Here is a 19,192-nt window from a genome sequence, read left to right as displayed (position 1 = left end):
ATGTCATGTTATACTTTTTTTTCATAATATTTACGTTTGATGAATGACCGAATCGTACATGCAAATTTCGCAGACAGAAAAATGCAAGTCGAGCATTAATCACCAAAATAAACGCGATTCACGAACGACGTCGATTGCCGATCTCCGCATTACGTGGCGTTTTACGGGCATTTTTACGATTACCAAGTAGTGCAAAAACGTCTGTCTCTTGATCACGCGGCACACCCGTGCCATATTTCCATAGATTTGTAAACAATATAAAAAGCGACGGTAAAACCACATCGTTCAATTTGGCATTCAAAATCGTTCTCCATTAATTCGATTCATAAATAATGCATATGACGGACCAATAATTTATCGATTACTTTATCGATCAAAATCTGTTTCACGTCAGCTGAGCATACTGCAATAAATCGTGCGTCTCATTTCGATTAATTAAAAACTGGCAAATTTAAAGAATTACAATAGTAACAATAATTATAAAAATATTTCTAATTAAATTTTTAAAAAAATATTAATTTTATTTAAAATACACATCGAAATAAAATTAATAAATACATATGATCGATAAAATAAATAAAAATAAGCTATTATTCTTTCTTACTGTGCTAAAGATAGCATGGTTTCTTTCGTAATCTCGCGAGACTCCTAGACTCGGTTGATTTCCATGTTAATTTATGTGACTGTTGCTTATTATGACCATGGAATATTCTCGTATTTAAATCGCAAAATCACTCCATGAAACCAGCTGGTCCCTTCGACCATGCTCTTGACCGCCATCCCATGGATCTTTCCGCCCGCATTTTCGTGCGCCAACATTGTGTCGTTGCACGATAGAAGGTCGACGTTTCTCTTTCTCTCTCTTTCCCTTTATGTACCGGGTGACCCATCGGGGCCGTTTGCACCGTTACACGCACGCATAGCGACAACGTTCAACATAGAATTATCTGAAAGTCTTGTTGTGATACCGTTTTATCCGCAACATATACGTATATATCGAGAGACTATATTTAGACCAATAACTAGAATATAACTCCAATATTGATATGTCGATAATGTTTTTAAAGAACGAGCTCTTCCTTTTTACGACAGGCATCTTAAAAGGAATTTCAATGATTTGTTAATGTTCGAGTTGGAAATGCAAAAGTGTCAAGTATGTTAGTACAACATAAATTTCACATACATACACGCGGAATATTGCCTGCTAACAGAAGTAATTAACATACAATATGCAAATTTCGTTGAAGTTACTGTATTATGTAAAACTATTTGCAAGGATAAAAAGATATGATTAACATTACAAGCTGCATCGAGTATTGTCAGCGTGAAATATTTCGCGCTAAATCTAAGAAATGAAAGATTACACCGACATCTGTCTCGCAGGTGCGAGATTCTTCAGTGGTTCTTACAGGTGCGAGTCATTTTCAAGAGCAAAGGAAAGTAAAACTGAAATTTCATTGCAATAAACCGGTCAATTTTACACTTTATCACATAAAGAAAAAAGCCGAGTCGAGTATTCCTCTTGTATGAAATTTTATTTAAATTTAAATAACCCGTCTTTTAAATCTCTTCTCTCGTAGAAATGAAAAGAGGCTATTAGCCATTCTATATCGCGTTTAAAAATCCGTGAGTTAATATTGGGGTCTGTTACGCTTCGTGTCACTCGTGTCCAGGTCTAATGACATTTCACAGTACGTGGCTCGCGTATGTAGGCAGCACGTATGTAGGAATACGAAGACAAAGCGAAACGAAAACAACAGTCGACCGTTCCTTTGCGGTATTACCGCTTTCCTGCTGCTCTCTCGCAGTGTCGTAACTAGGCGAACCTTCCTTCAGCGTTGGATGCGTGCCGTCAAAGCGTATCCAGATGCGCCGCCGTCTCCGGCGTGCACCGCGATAATCCTTAAAATGCAAATTATTTCGCCATCTAGAAAGCAAATTGCCTCCGTCTAACAACCGATGTTTCCGCGGTTCCTTTTTTTACCGATAAATTGCTACCCTTGTTTATACCGGGTGACTTAAACGCGTACAAGATGCGCGGATTCTTTATCGTTCGATTCATCTTGGAATCGCTACGATTTTATATATCGTAGAATAAATCGAATAATCAACAATAATTTCAAAAGTTTACATAACAGATTACTCTTAATTTTAAACTTACATTAAAAAATACAAGAATTAGCAATCATTTATGTAAAATTTAATAGAATTCATAATTTGTTTTATCTTCAAACATCTTTACGACATCTCTGTATTAAAGCTAGGTTTGTCTAAAAATTTAAGCAAACAGGATTTATTTATTGGGATTATAAATCCATTATAGATAATATTATTTACGATTTAAATAGATAAAAATGTCGTATCGTCTTGAAACATCAATAAATTTCATCGTTCGTCTTTTCAAGAAGATTTTTGTGTTTTTCACTTTTATCGATTATAGATAACATTATTTCCAATTTAAATAGATAAAAATATCATATCAGCTTGAAACGACAAATTTCATCGTTCGTTTTTTCAAGATTATTGTGTTTTTCACTTTTATCTTCCAAACTTGTTAGTTTATCGTGTCCGCCCAAACCGGAACACTCGCTCATTTGACAGATTATTTGAGAAAAGCGATAAGATATGCGAAAGAACGTGGTATGAGAGAACGGCGTACAAAGTGACTCGAAGCAGACATAGTTTGCCATGACGTGACGCCATCAAGTCCTGTCGGAAGGTTCGAATGCCTGGCTGGTTTGCCTGCGAGCAACACACACGCACCGGCTGTTCCTCTCAATGTGTCTTCCGCCGTGCGGTCTGTGCACCGGGTGACTCTTTAAAAGCCGATTCGCTTAGCTCTATCTCATCTAGCCATTAAACCGGTCGCTTTTGTCAGCCTGCATTGCCCGGCAACATCGGACATGCACCAGCTGCACGCACGCACACGCATGCAATCGTTAAGCTGTATGCGAGTGTTGCTTATTCCTACATACTGGGTGACGGTTTAATCCCCGTCCTAATTGAAAGCTGTTTCGATTAATCAATCATTTCGATGACTCGCGCGACGATGATTAGCGGATGATTAAAGCGCGAGACACACAAAAACCGTACTTTAAAGAACTCCGTTATTGTCCCAGAATGCGCCTATCTGTGTGAAAGGAAAAATTTATGACGTTTCGCGTTTTTTTTTTCCATCGCTTCGCAGACAATAATATTTACGATACTGATGACAACAAAAATCTCGAGTTTTTTTTTATATAGTTTTTATATTTGTATGAGTTTGTTCGATATTTATTTATTTATAAATATACGAATAAATTCGTTTCTTTAAATCGCTGTATTACATTTTAGATTTAGTTATTTAATTATTTAATTTAGTAGAGAGTATATAGAGAGTATATATTTATTGTATAATATTTTGAATATCATTTTCGAACAATTGATCGCAAATCAGTCCTAAATAATCTAAAATATCATTCCATTATATATATATATATATATATATATATATATATATATATATATATATTACGTTTTTTTTAAACAACTTTACATTTAAGGATACGAACGCATGATTCGACACACGCACAGGACGAAGAGTAGGCGTCTGTACGATACGAACAGTTATCTGCATGGTCGATGACACTAATATTTTCAACATTCAAGAAGAAGAGAAATGCACGAAAACCATACATGACTAATAAATAATAAAATGACGCACAGAAAACATAAAGAGAAAGGGAGAGAGAGAAACGATTTGACAGATTATTGAAATAGTTAAATGTTTACATATGTAAACCACGTAGCGAGATCCGCAAAATTCGTCACTCGATCGAAAGGACATAAGCCACGCGTGAAAACGGTCACGATTCGTACGGTAAAAGTGCTTCTGACATTTGATGGCGCGCGCGAACGTTTTCGCGACGTCCTTGAGTCGATTCGCCGCGCGCAACGTCAGAAATTTAACCTGCTCGCGCGAGACTATTTACATTATTATTATTTACAATTAAGACGCATTCGAGTTCTCTGTTGGATCAGTCGGAAATACACCGATAACATGTTTTCAACTCTCTCGCGTTCCTTCTTTCCCGGAATCGTTTTCGGGCTTTTCGAATTTCCTACACGTTCTCCGCATGCAAATCAAAACACGAATGAAACACAGACATACACACGCGCACACGATGTAAACAATGGTGTAAGTAAACGAGAGCTGAAATCGACTATTTTGAAAAGTTATATAGGAATAATTTACACATTTTTATATTCGTGCGGAAGAAAATTTTACATGTCTATAGATGAAATTGTAGAAATCCTAACACGTCATTGGATCTTTAGAAAAAATGTAAAGAGACGATGAATACAATATGAAAATCTTGATGAGATCATATCGAGAAATTCAATTCTCGAGATAAAGCGGTAAGTAAATAAGACAAAAGAAGGCGAGCTCGATATCATGCATGAGGAGCGACCGGATCAAGGACACACACGAGCGCAGGATGCGATCGCTTCTACTCTTTCTCGGGAATCGAAACGCGGAGACAAGTCGTCCCGGTCTGTGACGCCGCGATTTGTGACCTTTACGCGTTCTTTCCTTCCAACGGCATTCTTCCATCGTACGCTCGATCGCGTTCGTAATAAAAATGCCGAAATAGAAAGTCCAAGTTGTACGCGTACGCGATACGCTTTGAAAAGATACTTTCCTTGTATTTAAGCGCGCGGTCATTCGAAAAAAGCTTCAAGGCAGTGCGGCAACTCCAGTGACACATTCACCTTTTTTTTCGGGAAACTCGAAAGCGTGCAATGTATGCAAGTTTTCACTTACCGGCCACGACCGATTATTATGCTGTCCGATGATTGTGACGTTCTTCGCACGAGCCGCCGCTTTCCCCGAAGAACGTAATCCACCTGCTTCGACGGACACACGACTCACCAATGCGAGTGGGAAAAAGTACGCAGCGAACTTCAGGCGGACCCGGCGCGCGCGGTGCCACCTGGCGACGCTCCTCCGCCATCTTGAACTGTCATCGCGACGTCACGTTGGCGGGAAAGTCGAACGGCGCTCAAGAACTCTGTACAGAATATTTTAATTCAAGATAGTCATTAACAGTCAATAATTGTCGTCTGTTGAAGAAACATTGAGATAACTATCTTATCTAGTTGTAGCTTTAAAATTTTTGAGAAATTTCTGAAAAGAAGAGAAAAAATAAGGATATATTATAATTAAATGAAGATTATTTAAGAAATATGTTTGCGAAAATATATCCGTTTAATAAATATCAAAGTCTTGTTATAAGGAAATCTTTAACGTCACCCTATGCTACAGTTACATAAATTCAGCGATGCGATTTGCGTTTTAGTTTCACGCGTTTTCGTTATCACGCGACCTCTGAGAGATAACATTTCCCACTCTGCGAAAAGTCTCGGGGGTCGCAAAAAAAAGGCGTATCGAATCTCACGCCCCCGGCAACGTGGCGACGGCCCTGCTATGACCAGCTTTTATGTACGCTTTGACATCCAACATGGCCACCTGATATGTAGCAGACGATACGCGCACAGGTGGCATGAAGAGCTGTAAATAAAATTCACCCTCTAGATTTAATTATGAGTGGACGTGTGCAGAAAGAGTGTGCCGATGATCTCGATCGCATCGACGATGCAGTGGACCCGCGAGTGCAGGTGAGACTCGCTTCTCGACGCACATCCCGACGACATCCTCGCGACGACTCCCGACGACGATATTGACATTTCGCTGTCGGGGGAAAAAAAACGGACGCGATTAATCGCACGTGAACGAAGAACGAGAGTCACGATCGTACGACGAATTTAACAAACGACGTGCAACGTGGGTCCCACGTGCAATAGTAGTTTCGTTCTCTTCTCAACGAGTCTCGTATTTCTTCCCTTTTCTCCACCCTATATATACATACATACACAGCCGAGTTATAAAACGTCCCCGATTCTTATTTCCCCCTCTACCGCTCGACCAGGATTATGTCTATTATATATCACGACAGTGCGTGCTAAATTACCCTCGTTGCCCGGTAACTTCGTTTCGATGCAAGAAATTGGAGCATAATGTACATAAATAGTTTCTCTGATTTACATGTCAATGTTGATAGTCGAAAGAGATGAATATCAATTATTTGTTCGTTTAAAAAATTTTTATATTATATAAATACTTTTATATTATATAAAAAAATTATAAACATTATTATAATATTGTTATATTACTTGATATTGTTATATTTTATACTTTATATTGTTATATTACTTTAAGAATGCAGCTTATGTGTGTATTTCTATAAAATTCATGATATTGTTTCAGATTGAACTTGAAAGATTAAATACAGCTACAGATGATATTAATAAATTAGAAGTTGATTTAGATGTAAGTATTCCTTTTTTGAAAGCATGAGCCTTGCATTGGTAGAGATCTTTTGGCTGTCTAGATTTTATATTGCGATATCTGATGATGATTCTTAAAGAACAAAATTGCTGCAAAGTTTTAAGATTGGATATGATTAGATTTTATTGAGATGATTGCTGGGTAAGATATGTGCAAATGGATGTTGAGAAGACAATCTTAACGACAATCAGTCATGGTAGCTTCAACTAAAGAAATAACTTATAATTTAAGAGATTAAAATTTTTTACAAAAAATCATAGCACTTGTGTTTCACTTTGTACTTTAATAATTGATGTTTTTATATCATGTATTTTATAATCTTTTAGGAAGCAAGAGCAACTTTTAGGGAATTATTGTGCGAATCAACAATCAAGATTGACGCTTTAGCTAAGAAACTTGGAGCTTGCATTGAAAAATCCAGACCATATTATGATGCTAGATTTAAAGCAAACGGGGTGAGAATCTTTTTTCATATAAGTAGATAACACTATTTCTAACTAAGCTATAGAAATAACTTTGGAAACATCACATTTATATATATACACACACACATACACAGGCATTACAAGAAACGCAGAAGGCTGCGATTAGATTTGAGAGAGCCAATAGTCAACATTCAGCAGCTAAAGAAATGGTTTACTTAGCAGAAGAAGGATTACGGACCGAAGGGAGATGTTTTGATCATGCTTGGCAGGTAAAATCATAAATTAAATTATATTAAAAAATTTATAGTATATAATGTATATAATATAACAAAATATAAGAAATAAATATTTATAATAATAGGAAATGTTAAATCATGCTACGTCGCGAGTTAATGAATCGGAGCATGAAAGAGCTCTCTCTGAAGCAGAACACAGGCATACGACAGCACTGTATCACAAAGCGGAACACGAAGTTCAAAGATTGCAGCGCGATTTAAAACGTACTATTGCCAAATCTAGGTATGTAAGAAACTTGCAACCTTCTCATTGGAGTTTGAGAATATCCCTATTCTCTCAATAATTTTGTTAATGCATGAAGTTATTTATTGTATTGTATATAATTATTATTTAATACAAACCACTTTGAGAAAACCTTGTATACAACCAAGTTAATGTATCAAAAAGTTATATACAAAACCTCTTATTATTTCTTCTCATACTAGTTATCGACATATTTTACTCCCATTCAAATAATCATCCAGCTATTTTTGAATGATTATTATGTTATATTATTTTCTATAGACCTCTTATGGTATTTATGTGTTTTGGTTGTATGTTCATGTTGGCAGTATGGGTGCACGTCGCAGCTTGCTTCTGATAAACAGTATCGCCTACAGGCACAACTTGCTCATGTTGTAAGTAGGATAGATATTCTTTTTATTTATTTATTTTTTTAATACACAATACTTATTTTGTATGTGTGCTATGAAACGATTCAACTCTTCCATTTGTTTTTCAAACCATTATTCCGATTGTGCATGAATTATATACTTATATATAAGAATATTTCAAATATCGACAATCTGCTACTTTTTTTATTGAGCTTTTCACAATGAATATACTGCACACAAGATTTGTCAAGTTGCTCTTGTCCCCTTCCGATCACAATGTTATATGATAAATAAATTAAATTGTTATGCATAAAATATTGCGATAAAAATATATATTTAAAATAATTATAATTATAAATATCATTTTTGTGTATAATATAATCCTATCTTAATAAAATAGTATATAATTATCATATAGGCCTTATTATGAAATGAAAGCGCACTTTAATCAAATGCTGGAGGAGCAAAAGATGAAAGTCAGTGTGCTGGAGAGATCAGTTAGTGAAGCGAAAGCATCATACGCCGAAGCGTTACGAAATCTAGAAAAAATCAGTGACGAGATTCACAGGGTATAAATATATATGTATCAGTTACATTCGAGTAATAATAATTCAAACTATGTATAAAATTTTCATTATATTTTGTCAATATTTAGACAAGGAGATACGACGGTACGGATGACTACGATAAAAATGCACGAGACGCCCCCGATCGTTCCAATGCACAAACCAACACGGCAACTCCGACGGATTCTAGTGTAACTGGATCTCCGGACAGTACGGATTATACTAGCGACGAATATTTACGCCTTCCCGATAAAATGAGTCCAAATGTGCAATGTCCTATGCCTACAAGAGTAAATATAGATACATCTCTTCGACAAATACTTTTCAATCATATACTTTTCAATTTTATTAAATACTAATGCTGTTTTTATTTCTTTTCAGGTCGAAAGAGATTTCTCATCTGAATACCTGGGCCTAAATAATCTGAATCTTTCGTCTACCGAACCTCGTAAATACATAAAACGAGATCGTCCACGGAGCATCGCAACTACCGATTCGAAACATATCGTACCGACTCTAAATCACATGAGTTCTTCTGCACCAGGCTTGGCTGATTTATCGGGTATTATATCTCCTATCGAGAAGAGAGTGAAAATTCAGACACCTGTAAACGATAATAAAAATAATGCCGCTACTCAAAATGGGGATGAATGGACGGAAATTAGTCTAAACAATTCACCGGATGAAATTTATTACAACAATGACATGTATTCCGATGAAGAAGATCAAATTCCCTACAAACCACTACCGATGGATCTAAGTCCAGAAACTACTCAGCAAATTAGTGCAACTGCCGAACCGCCGAAAGAGCAGACCAATCGAAAAAGATTAGTAACACAAAAGTCTTTACCTACAATATCAAAAGTAAACGAAGTTACTTTAAGTGAAGAGAAAAAAGCTGAAGTTACAAGAAGCCCTTCGGTAAAAAATAAAGGCAAACTCGATGGTAGTTTAGCCAATTGGATAACTAGGAGTTCAGCCGGTGGTGAGACTAGCGCTGGCAGTTCCAGTAAGTGAATGTTTCTTTAAAAATTTTTATACTTTAAAATATATCTAAACATTCATATTATTTAACATATATATAAACATTATCATTTCAGCAAATTCAAGCAGAAGACAATCTCTCGATATGTTGTGGAGTGGCGGTACTGGAGAACGTGTTAAGGAATTACTCAATCATGGTATGATGATGCTAAACATATCTAGTTTGACAGAACGACGTTCTAGTGAACCAAAGACAGTGGAGAGAGATAAGGACAAGTCTGAAAAGTCTGAAAAATCGGAAACTAAAGGAAAGAAAGTCCCTAGTCCATTAGAAAAAACAATGAGCTATCTCAATGCAGATGAAGAGACATCGGACAGTGAAAGTTTAGCTAGGCAAGTTCTCACTGATTTATTCTTTTCAATTAAACATAATTTTAGTTTGTTATTTGTCTTATTAATAAACTTTTCATTAGTGTGGAGATGCTAACGGAGGATCAAATTTCTTCACTCATGATGGAGCCAGACATGAACCAAGTATGTCAAGAAATTCTGGGAACTCCTTTGGTCGAGGTATGTCCACTATTGCAACAACTGCAGCAACAACAACAATAGCCTTATCATGGAAAAATGTATGCAATCGAATGGCAAAGATTCAACAATAGAAAGTGTTCAAGATCGTTATAAAATGGTAATATAATTAAGGCACATTCTTTCTTTCTATTAGATACTGAGCATATTACATTTCTTTCTCTATTATTAAAATTTTATAATTTTCTATTATCATGTGATATAGGCATAGCAAAAATTTTATTTAAAGATAACTTTTAGATTGGTTGTATAAATATATTTTTCATAGGTTTAGCTCAGCATCGACAAGTTATTTTATATTGATTTGTAAAAATAATATTAAATAGGTATATATCAGTTGAGGCTTTTAGAGGCTTTTCAATTCAGAACTTGCATTAAAAGTGTCTTGTTAGCTCTCTGGACATTAAAAAGCCTAACAATGTCTTTTGTGGATACGCTTACACGATATTTTAGATTGTCTTGATGACATTTTCAAACCTATTCTATAAAATCTTTCTAACGTTTAGCATTTGGTAAATTCTATGAGACATTCGCTGAGAAAGCAATATGTAGTTAACTTTTTAGGAGATTGCATAGTTTAATCTATAGATACTCGTACATAAATTTATTCCGAGTCGCATCGACTATTTTTTGCTTACATGCGACTGCTATCATGTTAAGGTCTCTCGGAGTATTTGATAGATGTATTAGAATATTCCACAGCGAGATATCAAACAATCTAGATAATTTAGGTGAATTATGACAAGATTGCGTTCACTATACTCTATATTTAAAGACCGATTATGATAAACACTTCCTTGTCTTTCTCATCGTAATGCGATTATTCGGTCCATTAAGTCATCCGCGAGGCGTGAAGCGTACAGTAAAAAGAGAAAGAATCCTATAGAAAATTACAAGATGCCAATTATGACTTTGACAGTCAAATTCTCTTTAAAACGCGGAACGCGCGCGCGCGAATTATACATAAGCGTAGTATAACACAATTCTAAACGTATATAAGTCAAAATGTACAAATTGTACTGTTAACATCAAAGATATTCTCCAACTCCGAGTCATTTTTAGTTTAATTACTCGTTAATTCGTTATGTATGAACGCGAACTGTTCATACGATCAATAACGTGTTTTGAGTACGAATCGAGAATCTCGCTTGTCTTTGACAAGCATGCTGTTTCATATACAAAGCTTTGAAACATAAGTAAGTAAAATAGACCAGACTGGTTCAGCAAGATATTTTTCAATATTTTTCGCTCAGACGCGATACAAGAATGATATATATTTATCAATTAAGTATCTCACAGGGCTGTCGATTGTATGCGATAAAAGCGAGGAGTGTGATTCGCGAATATACAAATTATTGTAAGCAGAATAGTCTGGGCAGTCTAATGATCGTGATAATAATAAGTCAGAAGCGAACAGATTCAAACACTCGAACAAGCAAGAGTTAACTATTAGCTCCATCATTTTTATTGCCACATATTGTGATATAGCTCTTAGCAATTTTAGAAGTTTAGTTGGATCATCCAATCGTCAAACGAAAATATTAGTGCAAAAGATGTATGCAATACGTTATTTATAAAGAGTAATATATACGTAATATATATACATAATATATAAATTGTATAATAAGTTATATATAATAGTAGACAGATCTTATTTATTTTGAGCATAATTTTCCGTAATCGACAATTAGTTGACATTTTTCATATAGTGTTTGTCAATTTTTATAAGGATGGTGGCAAATGTATCTTTTAACGAAAATTGCATTTTACGATTTTGCATCGTAAGGAATAAATGTCGGACCTATCAAAATTACATATTTGTCCGAAAAATGCATATTAGACACGAATGCATTATTTGCCATCTTTTTGTATCTAATTCATACCAAGATTGCGATATACTACGCATTTAACGAAATTTGTAGCAATTGTGAATCTAAATATTTACATGTACAAAACACGATAAAAGTTCGAAATTCGCTGATTTGAATCATATATTGCTGCTCAAGAATGTTGTATAAAAAAAAGATTTATCGGGATTAAATGCGACTTTTGTAATATCGTAATGTAATCGATGGACTTTAATCGATTTTAACAAATTGTTTTCATGAGAAGAATTTCGTTGCCATCCTTATATATTGCAACATATTGCTCCATTTGAAAGTACGGGCCTTTTGCTGGTGCGATTCTTTCGCGATTATCAGAAAAGCCATGTGACTTTAGAGCTTGAAGATTGTTCGTCGAAATTCCACATAATCACTACTTTATCGCGACTCGCGCGATTGCATTCAAGAAATATATTTTCGAGGATGGATTTCGAAAGTGCGAGAGAACGTAATACATTTAAAGCGATAAGAAATTATATTGTACATACCTAATATTGTATATGTGAATGTAACTATGTATATATACATATATATATATATATATATATATATATATAATATATATCATTATCTTCATTAAAATCTCATTACAAAATACAAACCGCACGTGTATGCGATCTGTCATTTGTATGAATTTAAATTTCCAATGATATTAAACTTACGAACAAAATTAGATAAATACTAAGTATTATATTTTTACGGTAAACTTGCGAATCAATATCGCGTCAAAAATATATACGTTTCTTTCACTCACCTGTATTCAAGTTCAAATCGTCGACCGAATCGTTGGCCATGATAATTTAACGATACAACCGAAATACTTTAACTGATTAATAAATAAAAAAACAAATAACTTTACGCATAATGTGAACTGCGAAATCATTAGACGCGCGCGTTTACGGAAGAACAAAATAAATCACTATTCAAATTTCTTTTAGCGGTAAACAGACTCGCGTTCGAAACATTTACTCGAGAAGCGAGTTCACTTGGACCAATCGGGACGAAGAAATCTGTGCTTCCCGATTGGTCAAACAAAATCGTCATCCTACGTTCACTCGAACGAGTAGATTTTCGAACATAGCGCGAGTAGTTGCCGCGGCGGCCGCGGCTGGCGCTGCGGTCGGCGGCGCGGCACGACACGAACGGCGAGGTTGCTGGTGTGAAACGAAAATGGCGTCGCATATACGGTGCCGATGATCTCGTTTAGCCGCGTCTCGCGATCCGGATAGTTACGGTTAACGGCGTGCGCGACGAAACGACGAGCGGACGTCCGCTGACGGCCGTGTGCAACGCGTACGACTCTAGCATCGCTCGCGTACCTCAAGTACGATTTTGTTTATAGCGGTCGCGCCGCACGTTACGGACGTTAAAACGAGCGGCGGCAGCGGCGGCGAGGGTGACGGTGACGGTAGCTGTAGTGGCTACGGTGACGGCGATTGTAAATTGGTGCCGGACGGTGTCTCGCATCGGCAGCCCGTGTGACAAAACCTTCGTGCGTATGTGTGTTTCTCTCTCTGTGGGTCTTTGCGCGAGGACGGTTCGTCTCGTTACGATGAAGGACACGAGATATCGTTTCCGCGCGTAAGCTTCGTGAGCATCGTCGCGACGACGGGGTAATGTGTGTGCGCGAGTGAGCCATTCTCCTCCATCGTCCTTGCTTCGACGGACTCGCGGAGGAGGCCAGTGAGCGACGACGGCGACGGCGACGACGTGCACGGTGACGGGGACGCGCGACGTCTAGCATCTCGCTCACCATGGCGGTGAATCCGCGTGATATGGACGGCTTCATGCCGCTCCTGTCAACGACGGATATCAAGAAGAAGCTGAACGTCGGCAGCGCGTTGCTGAATTACCTCGGCGACTCGACCAATAGCATCGAGTGCCAGGACATTGGCATGTTCATCGACAACGTAATACCGTGGCTTGGCAACGGTAATCCCAAGGTAAGCGTTTTGCGACCATCGTCTCGGGATCGTATCGTCGTAAGCACTTAACCTTCACTCGGCTCGACTCAACTATTTTTCCGAAACCCTCGTATTGTTTACGCGCATTTTTCGTGCTCCCATGTTTCTTATTGAAAAACACGGAATAAAAGAGAGAACGCAGCATATATCTTCATTGTAAAAATGCAACGAGGCTTTTCTCCGACTTTGTTTTCTCGACCTATGCACAATGACGTACGAAACAGTAGCGCCGCTTAGTGCCAATGTCAATAAGGGGCATTATGTGACATGTATGAAAAAGATTCTATTATTCTATTGTTATTAAACAATGTTGCTTTACTACTTTAAAATACTTTTAAAAATCGCGTGCACTCAAAATTATACTGGCAAATGTAATGTTTGTTTTTTTTTCGTATTATTTTTTTTCTACAAGGAAAAATTATCGCAAGATTCTGTCTCTTATTAATATTGGCTTTCTTTCCTCGCGACATTCTGTATTTACGAAATGGGTTATGATTGAGGCAGCGATGTAGGGTTAATCGACTAGATTTAGTTCGCCCTTAACGTTTAACTAACGTCGAGCATATTGTCAATTTTGCGGCTGAATCTCCTCGTTAAACGCATACGTGACGCGCGCGGTCCATAAATGGAGAAAGGAGACGATTGACAGTCACCGCGCGCTCCGTAAAACGTCACTTTTCGCGCTCGCACGTGAGAACCCGTGACCGCCCTTATGTTCACCTTTGTCTAGGAGCGGAAACGACCAACATAGTAACCGTAATACTTAATAGGAACGAAGAAGCATCTCAGTTTTTTAATACCATTAAGAGTTTTCTAGCGTGTGTCCAATTTACCTGGCAACTGTACGTTGCCACAGAGTTTAAAAATAGTCTTCATTTATTCTTGTTATGTGGACGGAAATAATACTTCAAAAGGTAGAGTAGAATTACATTCATCTTCGCGATATTTATAAGTTGAATAACAAGGCTGATTGTATTAAAAAAATAAGTACCAGTAATACATATATAATAGGCTTTTGCGAGCAACAACAGGTTGTTTTATTTTCAGAGAATCAAAACAATTTTTTTTAGATAATTATCAACAATATTTTAAAACTTTTATATTAAATGAGTGATAGATAATCAACATCGATATTTTATATTACATTAAAGATATTTTTAATTATAAAATTTTTATTTATTTCCTAAAATAAAATAATTTGTCTTTGCTCGCGTAAAACTATTATTATTCGTACTTTTTTCTTTATGATATTTTTTTTTGTGATTTGGACAAAAATTATGTTCAGCTTTTTTAGTTTCTCAAGTCACGATATTGATTGTCTTCGTTGCTCGAGATTCAATAAATTTAAATAATATATAGCATATGTGTTTATTCGAAACAAATGGCCATTAAGAGCGGCAGGGTGCTGTTTAAAGATTTAAAGACGCACCGCGATCTGATATGATCCGATACGATTCATTCAATGCTGGATGCGGCTCTGTTCCTTCGAGAGAATTATAATAGTTATCTGCTTATTCGATATGTATACAAGAGATCAATGTCGCGTCGTCACGTTTGAAATTAAGTGCACGTTGCGAATTAACAGACGCGCGTAACGTGTAAACAATCCGAGAGTCGCTGATTTGTAATTATGGGAGTTGACAGTTGAATTATGACGTGCAATATTGTACGGGGCATAATTAAAAGAACGATAATATTTAACGCTTTACTGATAAATTAAAGTACTGCTCTGGAATTCTAATTCATGTTAATTAACGTGCGCCACCCTTTTTTAACGTGTTATGCAATAGCAGTGTGTAATTTCATAAAAATACTGATGCAAAACAGGATGTTTACACAATGCATGACGGATTTTTATTTAACTTTTATTCCTTTCATATGAATATACCGATTGCATTTATTTATAATAAATGTAAAAAAATTATAATAAATATAAAAAAATTATGAAAAATAATTTTAAATATTATTTACAAAAATAACAAGTTAAATAAATAATTCTATATTTTTACATCATACAAGAGAGATATTTAATTGATTAAAGAAATAAATAAGGAGAATATTAATATCTTTTTAATATACAGGTTTTATGTAAATATATATATTAGTGTTTCACAATTCTTTTATATTTATTTTCTTATACCTTTTTTGCGTACATCTTTATATAATCTCTTCCTTTTTTATATCTTATATATAAGAAATTGTTACATTATATTTCAGTCTCTTTTGATCCTAATTTTGTACGATCACGAGGTGGAGTGTCGGATTGTCAATCTGTTATCTTGTATGTGTAACCAGAGGTTCTCATTCTATTTATTTGAATGTTATTTATACGTCGTATCTAACTCTTAATACTCGAAGAATTGCGATAAGATCTTTCCGGTTGTTTCATATCGTACTTTAAAACGATGACATGCTTTACAATGCTTTTAAATTTAATTCACTTCAGTCATAAAAATAGTCATCTCATTGTTATTGTTGGACTTTCTCTCGTCACTTGTCTATAGGCGTGTTGAATTTTTCATAATTCTGCTTCTTCTCTCCTTCTCTTTCACGAAAGAACGTTGTACTTTGTAGAATCGTGATATATCAAGAGAGATTATTTCAAGATTCGAAGGATACATAGTTGAGAGTTCGCCGATGGGACCTTTAAATTGCTCAATCTGCATGAAGAGCAATCAAGTTTATGACGTGTTATTATTGTCGATATACATCCTCGATATTTTTGTCGAATTAAATAACTGTCATGTTTATTCCTTTTTTTCGTTTTCTTGCCGGATTGTCAAGGACGACATTTGTAAGATGTAATCGAATTAAGAACACGATATTTGTTTACATATTTTGTAAACATAATTTTTGCATAATTTTCTCCATGTTTCTCTCGATTCTTAATTTTAAAAATTATATGAATAGCAATATTGTATATAATATTCCTGAGCAAAAATCGAAAGTCCAAGATTTGTTCTACATCTTTTGCGACGTATTTCGACGAAGAATCACGGAGTTCGGTTCAACTTGCGAATAAGGGAAAAAACTTTCACGCCATGTACGTAACGTGTTCTTTGCTAGCGTATTGCAAAGATCGACGCAGGGATGTCATTTTAGTCACAGCCATTAAGTCGCTAAATGTCCTCCAGTAATGGCCGAGCGAGTAAGATTGACGCGAGTTTTTGAGCCCTTCGAGAGAAATGCATAACAGCTCGAGTGACAGTTTAATGGAGTATCGAGAGCGATTCGAAACTTTGATGCGGGATTTAAATCATCAGGTAAAGTTAACAGATTTAAGTTTGAGATTTCATGGATGAGCTTTATGTTCATGATCCTTCTTTCCGATCGCGTCAAAATTATCATGCATTTCTACTAGAAAAATAAATTAAAATTGCGATTATATATAAAATAAAATTTTACGTTACAATTAAAATATAATTAGTAACAAAATATTCGAGATTATAAAAGAAATTAATTGTTGATTGCACAATGTTATAAAATCGCGATCAGTTCGACGATATAATGCTTTCGAATGAAGCAAGTGATCGTTCTGGTAGCAATTAAACCTAATTGCATAAACATATATTCGACTGAAAATAGATATTGAATCTAATTAATATAAATGATAAATTATAGCGACATAAAGTACCTCATTTGACGCTATTTTGACTTTAAAATATAAGATTCTTTATCCTAATTAATCAACGCTTATTCCAAGTGTTTCATTGATTAATCTAATAATCCAAGTACCTCTAGTACCCCAAGACGGAGATTATGACGTCATTAATCACTCTCAGAGCCATCAAACTTGCTTTATTCGAAAATAGCTAATAGTTACAGGCACGATGATTTGTTTACGAGCTATTATTGGCTGAAATGTTGAAGGATATTTGTGTGACAAAATCTGTTCAAAGAGGAGTAGCAGTAAGAAATTATTCTCGTCGTTTGGGCGGTAACGAGTGATTCATCGCGCAATATTACACTTGTAGATCTAACGAGTTACCTCGATAAAGCATTCTTCGTAAAGTAGATTAATGAACAAGTCGATATCTTATAAAATACTCGATAATATACTGTTGTATTGTTCAATTATTACTGGAATTCTTCGTAATATATTTTCCTCTTTTCATTACACTTTCTGTGTCTTTGCTTCGAAATTGCATAATACTTATTCAGGAATTTTATTCGTGTTTCACGTCGTGATTATCAACTTACCGCGACTTGTGATCTCCGTGTAATCGATATGCTTACGTTCGATTTTTCTTAAATAACTGTCACTAATCGAAGCACATCGGATAGATCGTCTTACGTCACTCTTTCTTTCCGATCATATTGATTGCAGGAATGTGTGAAAGTATCCCTCTGCAACATAATAAATAATTAATCGAATCGAGAGACCTTTGCATTATGTATATTTTTTTTATGTTTGATATTTTGTGTACGAAAACACGCGCGAAAAAATCACACATATTCATACATATTTATACATATCGATATACTCGAACGTTCATTGCTATTTTTAGCGTGACTTTTTATTATCGTACGAGTCATCTCTCTGTTTCCTCTATATGTACGTACAATTCTTTTCTACTTTTTCAAAATAATCCTCGCAATTGCGTTTGGAGATCAATTTTTCGCATCATTAATTCTAATATATAAAGATTCGCAATTCTCAAAGTTTTTCAGTCCTTTTTTCGGGAATAGATTTTTTTTAATTTTTATTAGTTTGTGTTAATCCAAATGATATTTCGATAAATATTACAAATTTGACACACTTCTTATATCTAAGAATATCAGGATCAAAATGAAACTTACTTGTGTGTGTAGTTTCCACTTAATTCGCGAATGGCTTTCATTCTTCACAATGCGTCATTCAATTCGCACTCAACGCACTGGCGAATCGAATGTCAATAAAACGAGCGAACGAAATATGGGCAGCGGAAACGCGTGTCGCACTTAATTGCAGCGCTTGAAATTTTTTATGAAAATCATCCTGAATACGTGATTATCCGAAACCACTTGTTGATGCCAATGTTAACTGCAAGTGTACGTGTTTTCACTTAGGCAACACAGAAAAATGAGAACGAAGATTCGTGACGGTATATCCGAGAAAAATGTGTTGAAAGCGACCTTTCAGCTGTCCGCTACTTGCAACAATCCATTGTATCAGTTTGAAAGATAAGAATGTTTTGCTAAAAAGAGCTTTCTCGATTTTTCTCGGTCATTGATGAATATATACGCCGTTTGCCAGGATACGGACCGTCTTTTATCTTCGGCGAATGCTCTGATTCCTGATTTTGGCAAACAACCAGAGAAATAAAACATATGTTTCCTTTATCAATTATTTTCGAATCGATTAACGCCTGATTTCTTTCTACTCGATTTCTTAAAAAATGAAGGAAATAAAAGAACTGGCTACGCAATTTTATTATTAAACTTTCATTGTGTTCTTTTTGATTTTTTTGAGATTTGTAATATAATTCAGAACATAATTCTATATATCTATTATTATTATATCA

At 35.5% G+C, this 19,192-nt stretch overlaps 3 protein-coding genes and 1 long non-coding RNA gene across 10 annotated transcripts in view; 2 read left to right on the top strand and 2 right to left on the bottom strand.

The window, feature by feature from the left end:
* The window catches only part of LOC105256183 (PTB domain-containing engulfment adapter protein 1), a 28,074-nt gene extending 23,080 nt beyond the window's left edge, over positions 1-4,994 (bottom strand). Inside the window, exon 1 of the mRNA XM_011265903.3 lies at positions 4,805-4,994. The gene's annotated coding sequence lies outside the window, so the exon portion shown is untranslated. The remainder of the gene's footprint in view (positions 1-4,804) is intronic.
* A 431-nt stretch (positions 4,995-5,425) lies between these two features.
* Positions 5,426-10,023, top strand: LOC105256184. 2 transcript variants are annotated; one of them, XM_011265904.3, is made up of 11 exons: positions 5,427-5,658; positions 6,308-6,370; positions 6,715-6,843; positions 6,948-7,082; positions 7,175-7,332; positions 7,662-7,727; positions 8,122-8,272; positions 8,359-8,559; positions 8,651-9,278; positions 9,370-9,646; positions 9,727-10,023. In XM_011265904.3, the coding sequence occupies exons 1-11, from the start codon at positions 5,584-5,586 to the stop codon at positions 9,863-9,865; spliced, it is 2,022 nt and encodes a 673-aa protein (XP_011264206.1). In that variant the 5' UTR covers positions 5,427-5,583; the 3' UTR covers positions 9,866-10,023. The 2 variants fall into 2 exon arrangements, with proteins under 2 accessions (XP_011264208.1, XP_011264206.1); XM_011265906.3 differs by lacking the exon at positions 7,662-7,727 and having other exon boundaries at positions 5,426-5,658.
* Positions 10,024-12,874: 2,851 nt separating this feature from the next.
* Positions 12,875-19,192, top strand: part of LOC105256185 (CLIP-associating protein 1) — a 36,268-nt gene continuing 29,950 nt past the window's right edge. For 3 of the 5 annotated variants that reach the window (XM_011265912.3, XM_011265908.3, XM_011265907.3), the window contains exon 1: positions 13,479-13,667. In XM_011265912.3, the coding sequence (XP_011264214.1) occupies positions 13,479-13,667 (189 nt within the window). Of the gene's footprint in view, positions 13,668-19,192 lie in introns of all 5 variants that reach the window. The other 2 variants (XM_011265910.3, XM_011265911.3) reach the window with 2 other exon arrangements.
* LOC109610360 lies at positions 15,914-18,804 on the bottom strand. 2 transcript variants are annotated; one of them, XR_002192774.1, is made up of 3 exons: positions 18,489-18,804; positions 17,889-18,035; positions 15,914-17,045 (listed from the first exon to the last, which is right to left on the bottom strand). It is a non-coding gene; the product is annotated as an uncharacterized LOC109610360 (long non-coding RNA). The 2 variants fall into 2 exon arrangements; XR_002192773.1 differs by having other exon boundaries at positions 15,914-17,042.

Source organism: Camponotus floridanus, unplaced genomic scaffold (genome assembly GCF_003227725.1).
Source record: "Camponotus floridanus strain SB8 unplaced genomic scaffold, Cflo_v7.5 scaffold74, whole genome shotgun sequence".
NCBI lineage: Eukaryota > Metazoa > Arthropoda > Insecta > Hymenoptera > Formicidae > Camponotus > Camponotus floridanus.
Note: the sequence above shows the minus strand (reverse complement) of the source record. Positions and strands in the feature narration are given on the sequence as shown.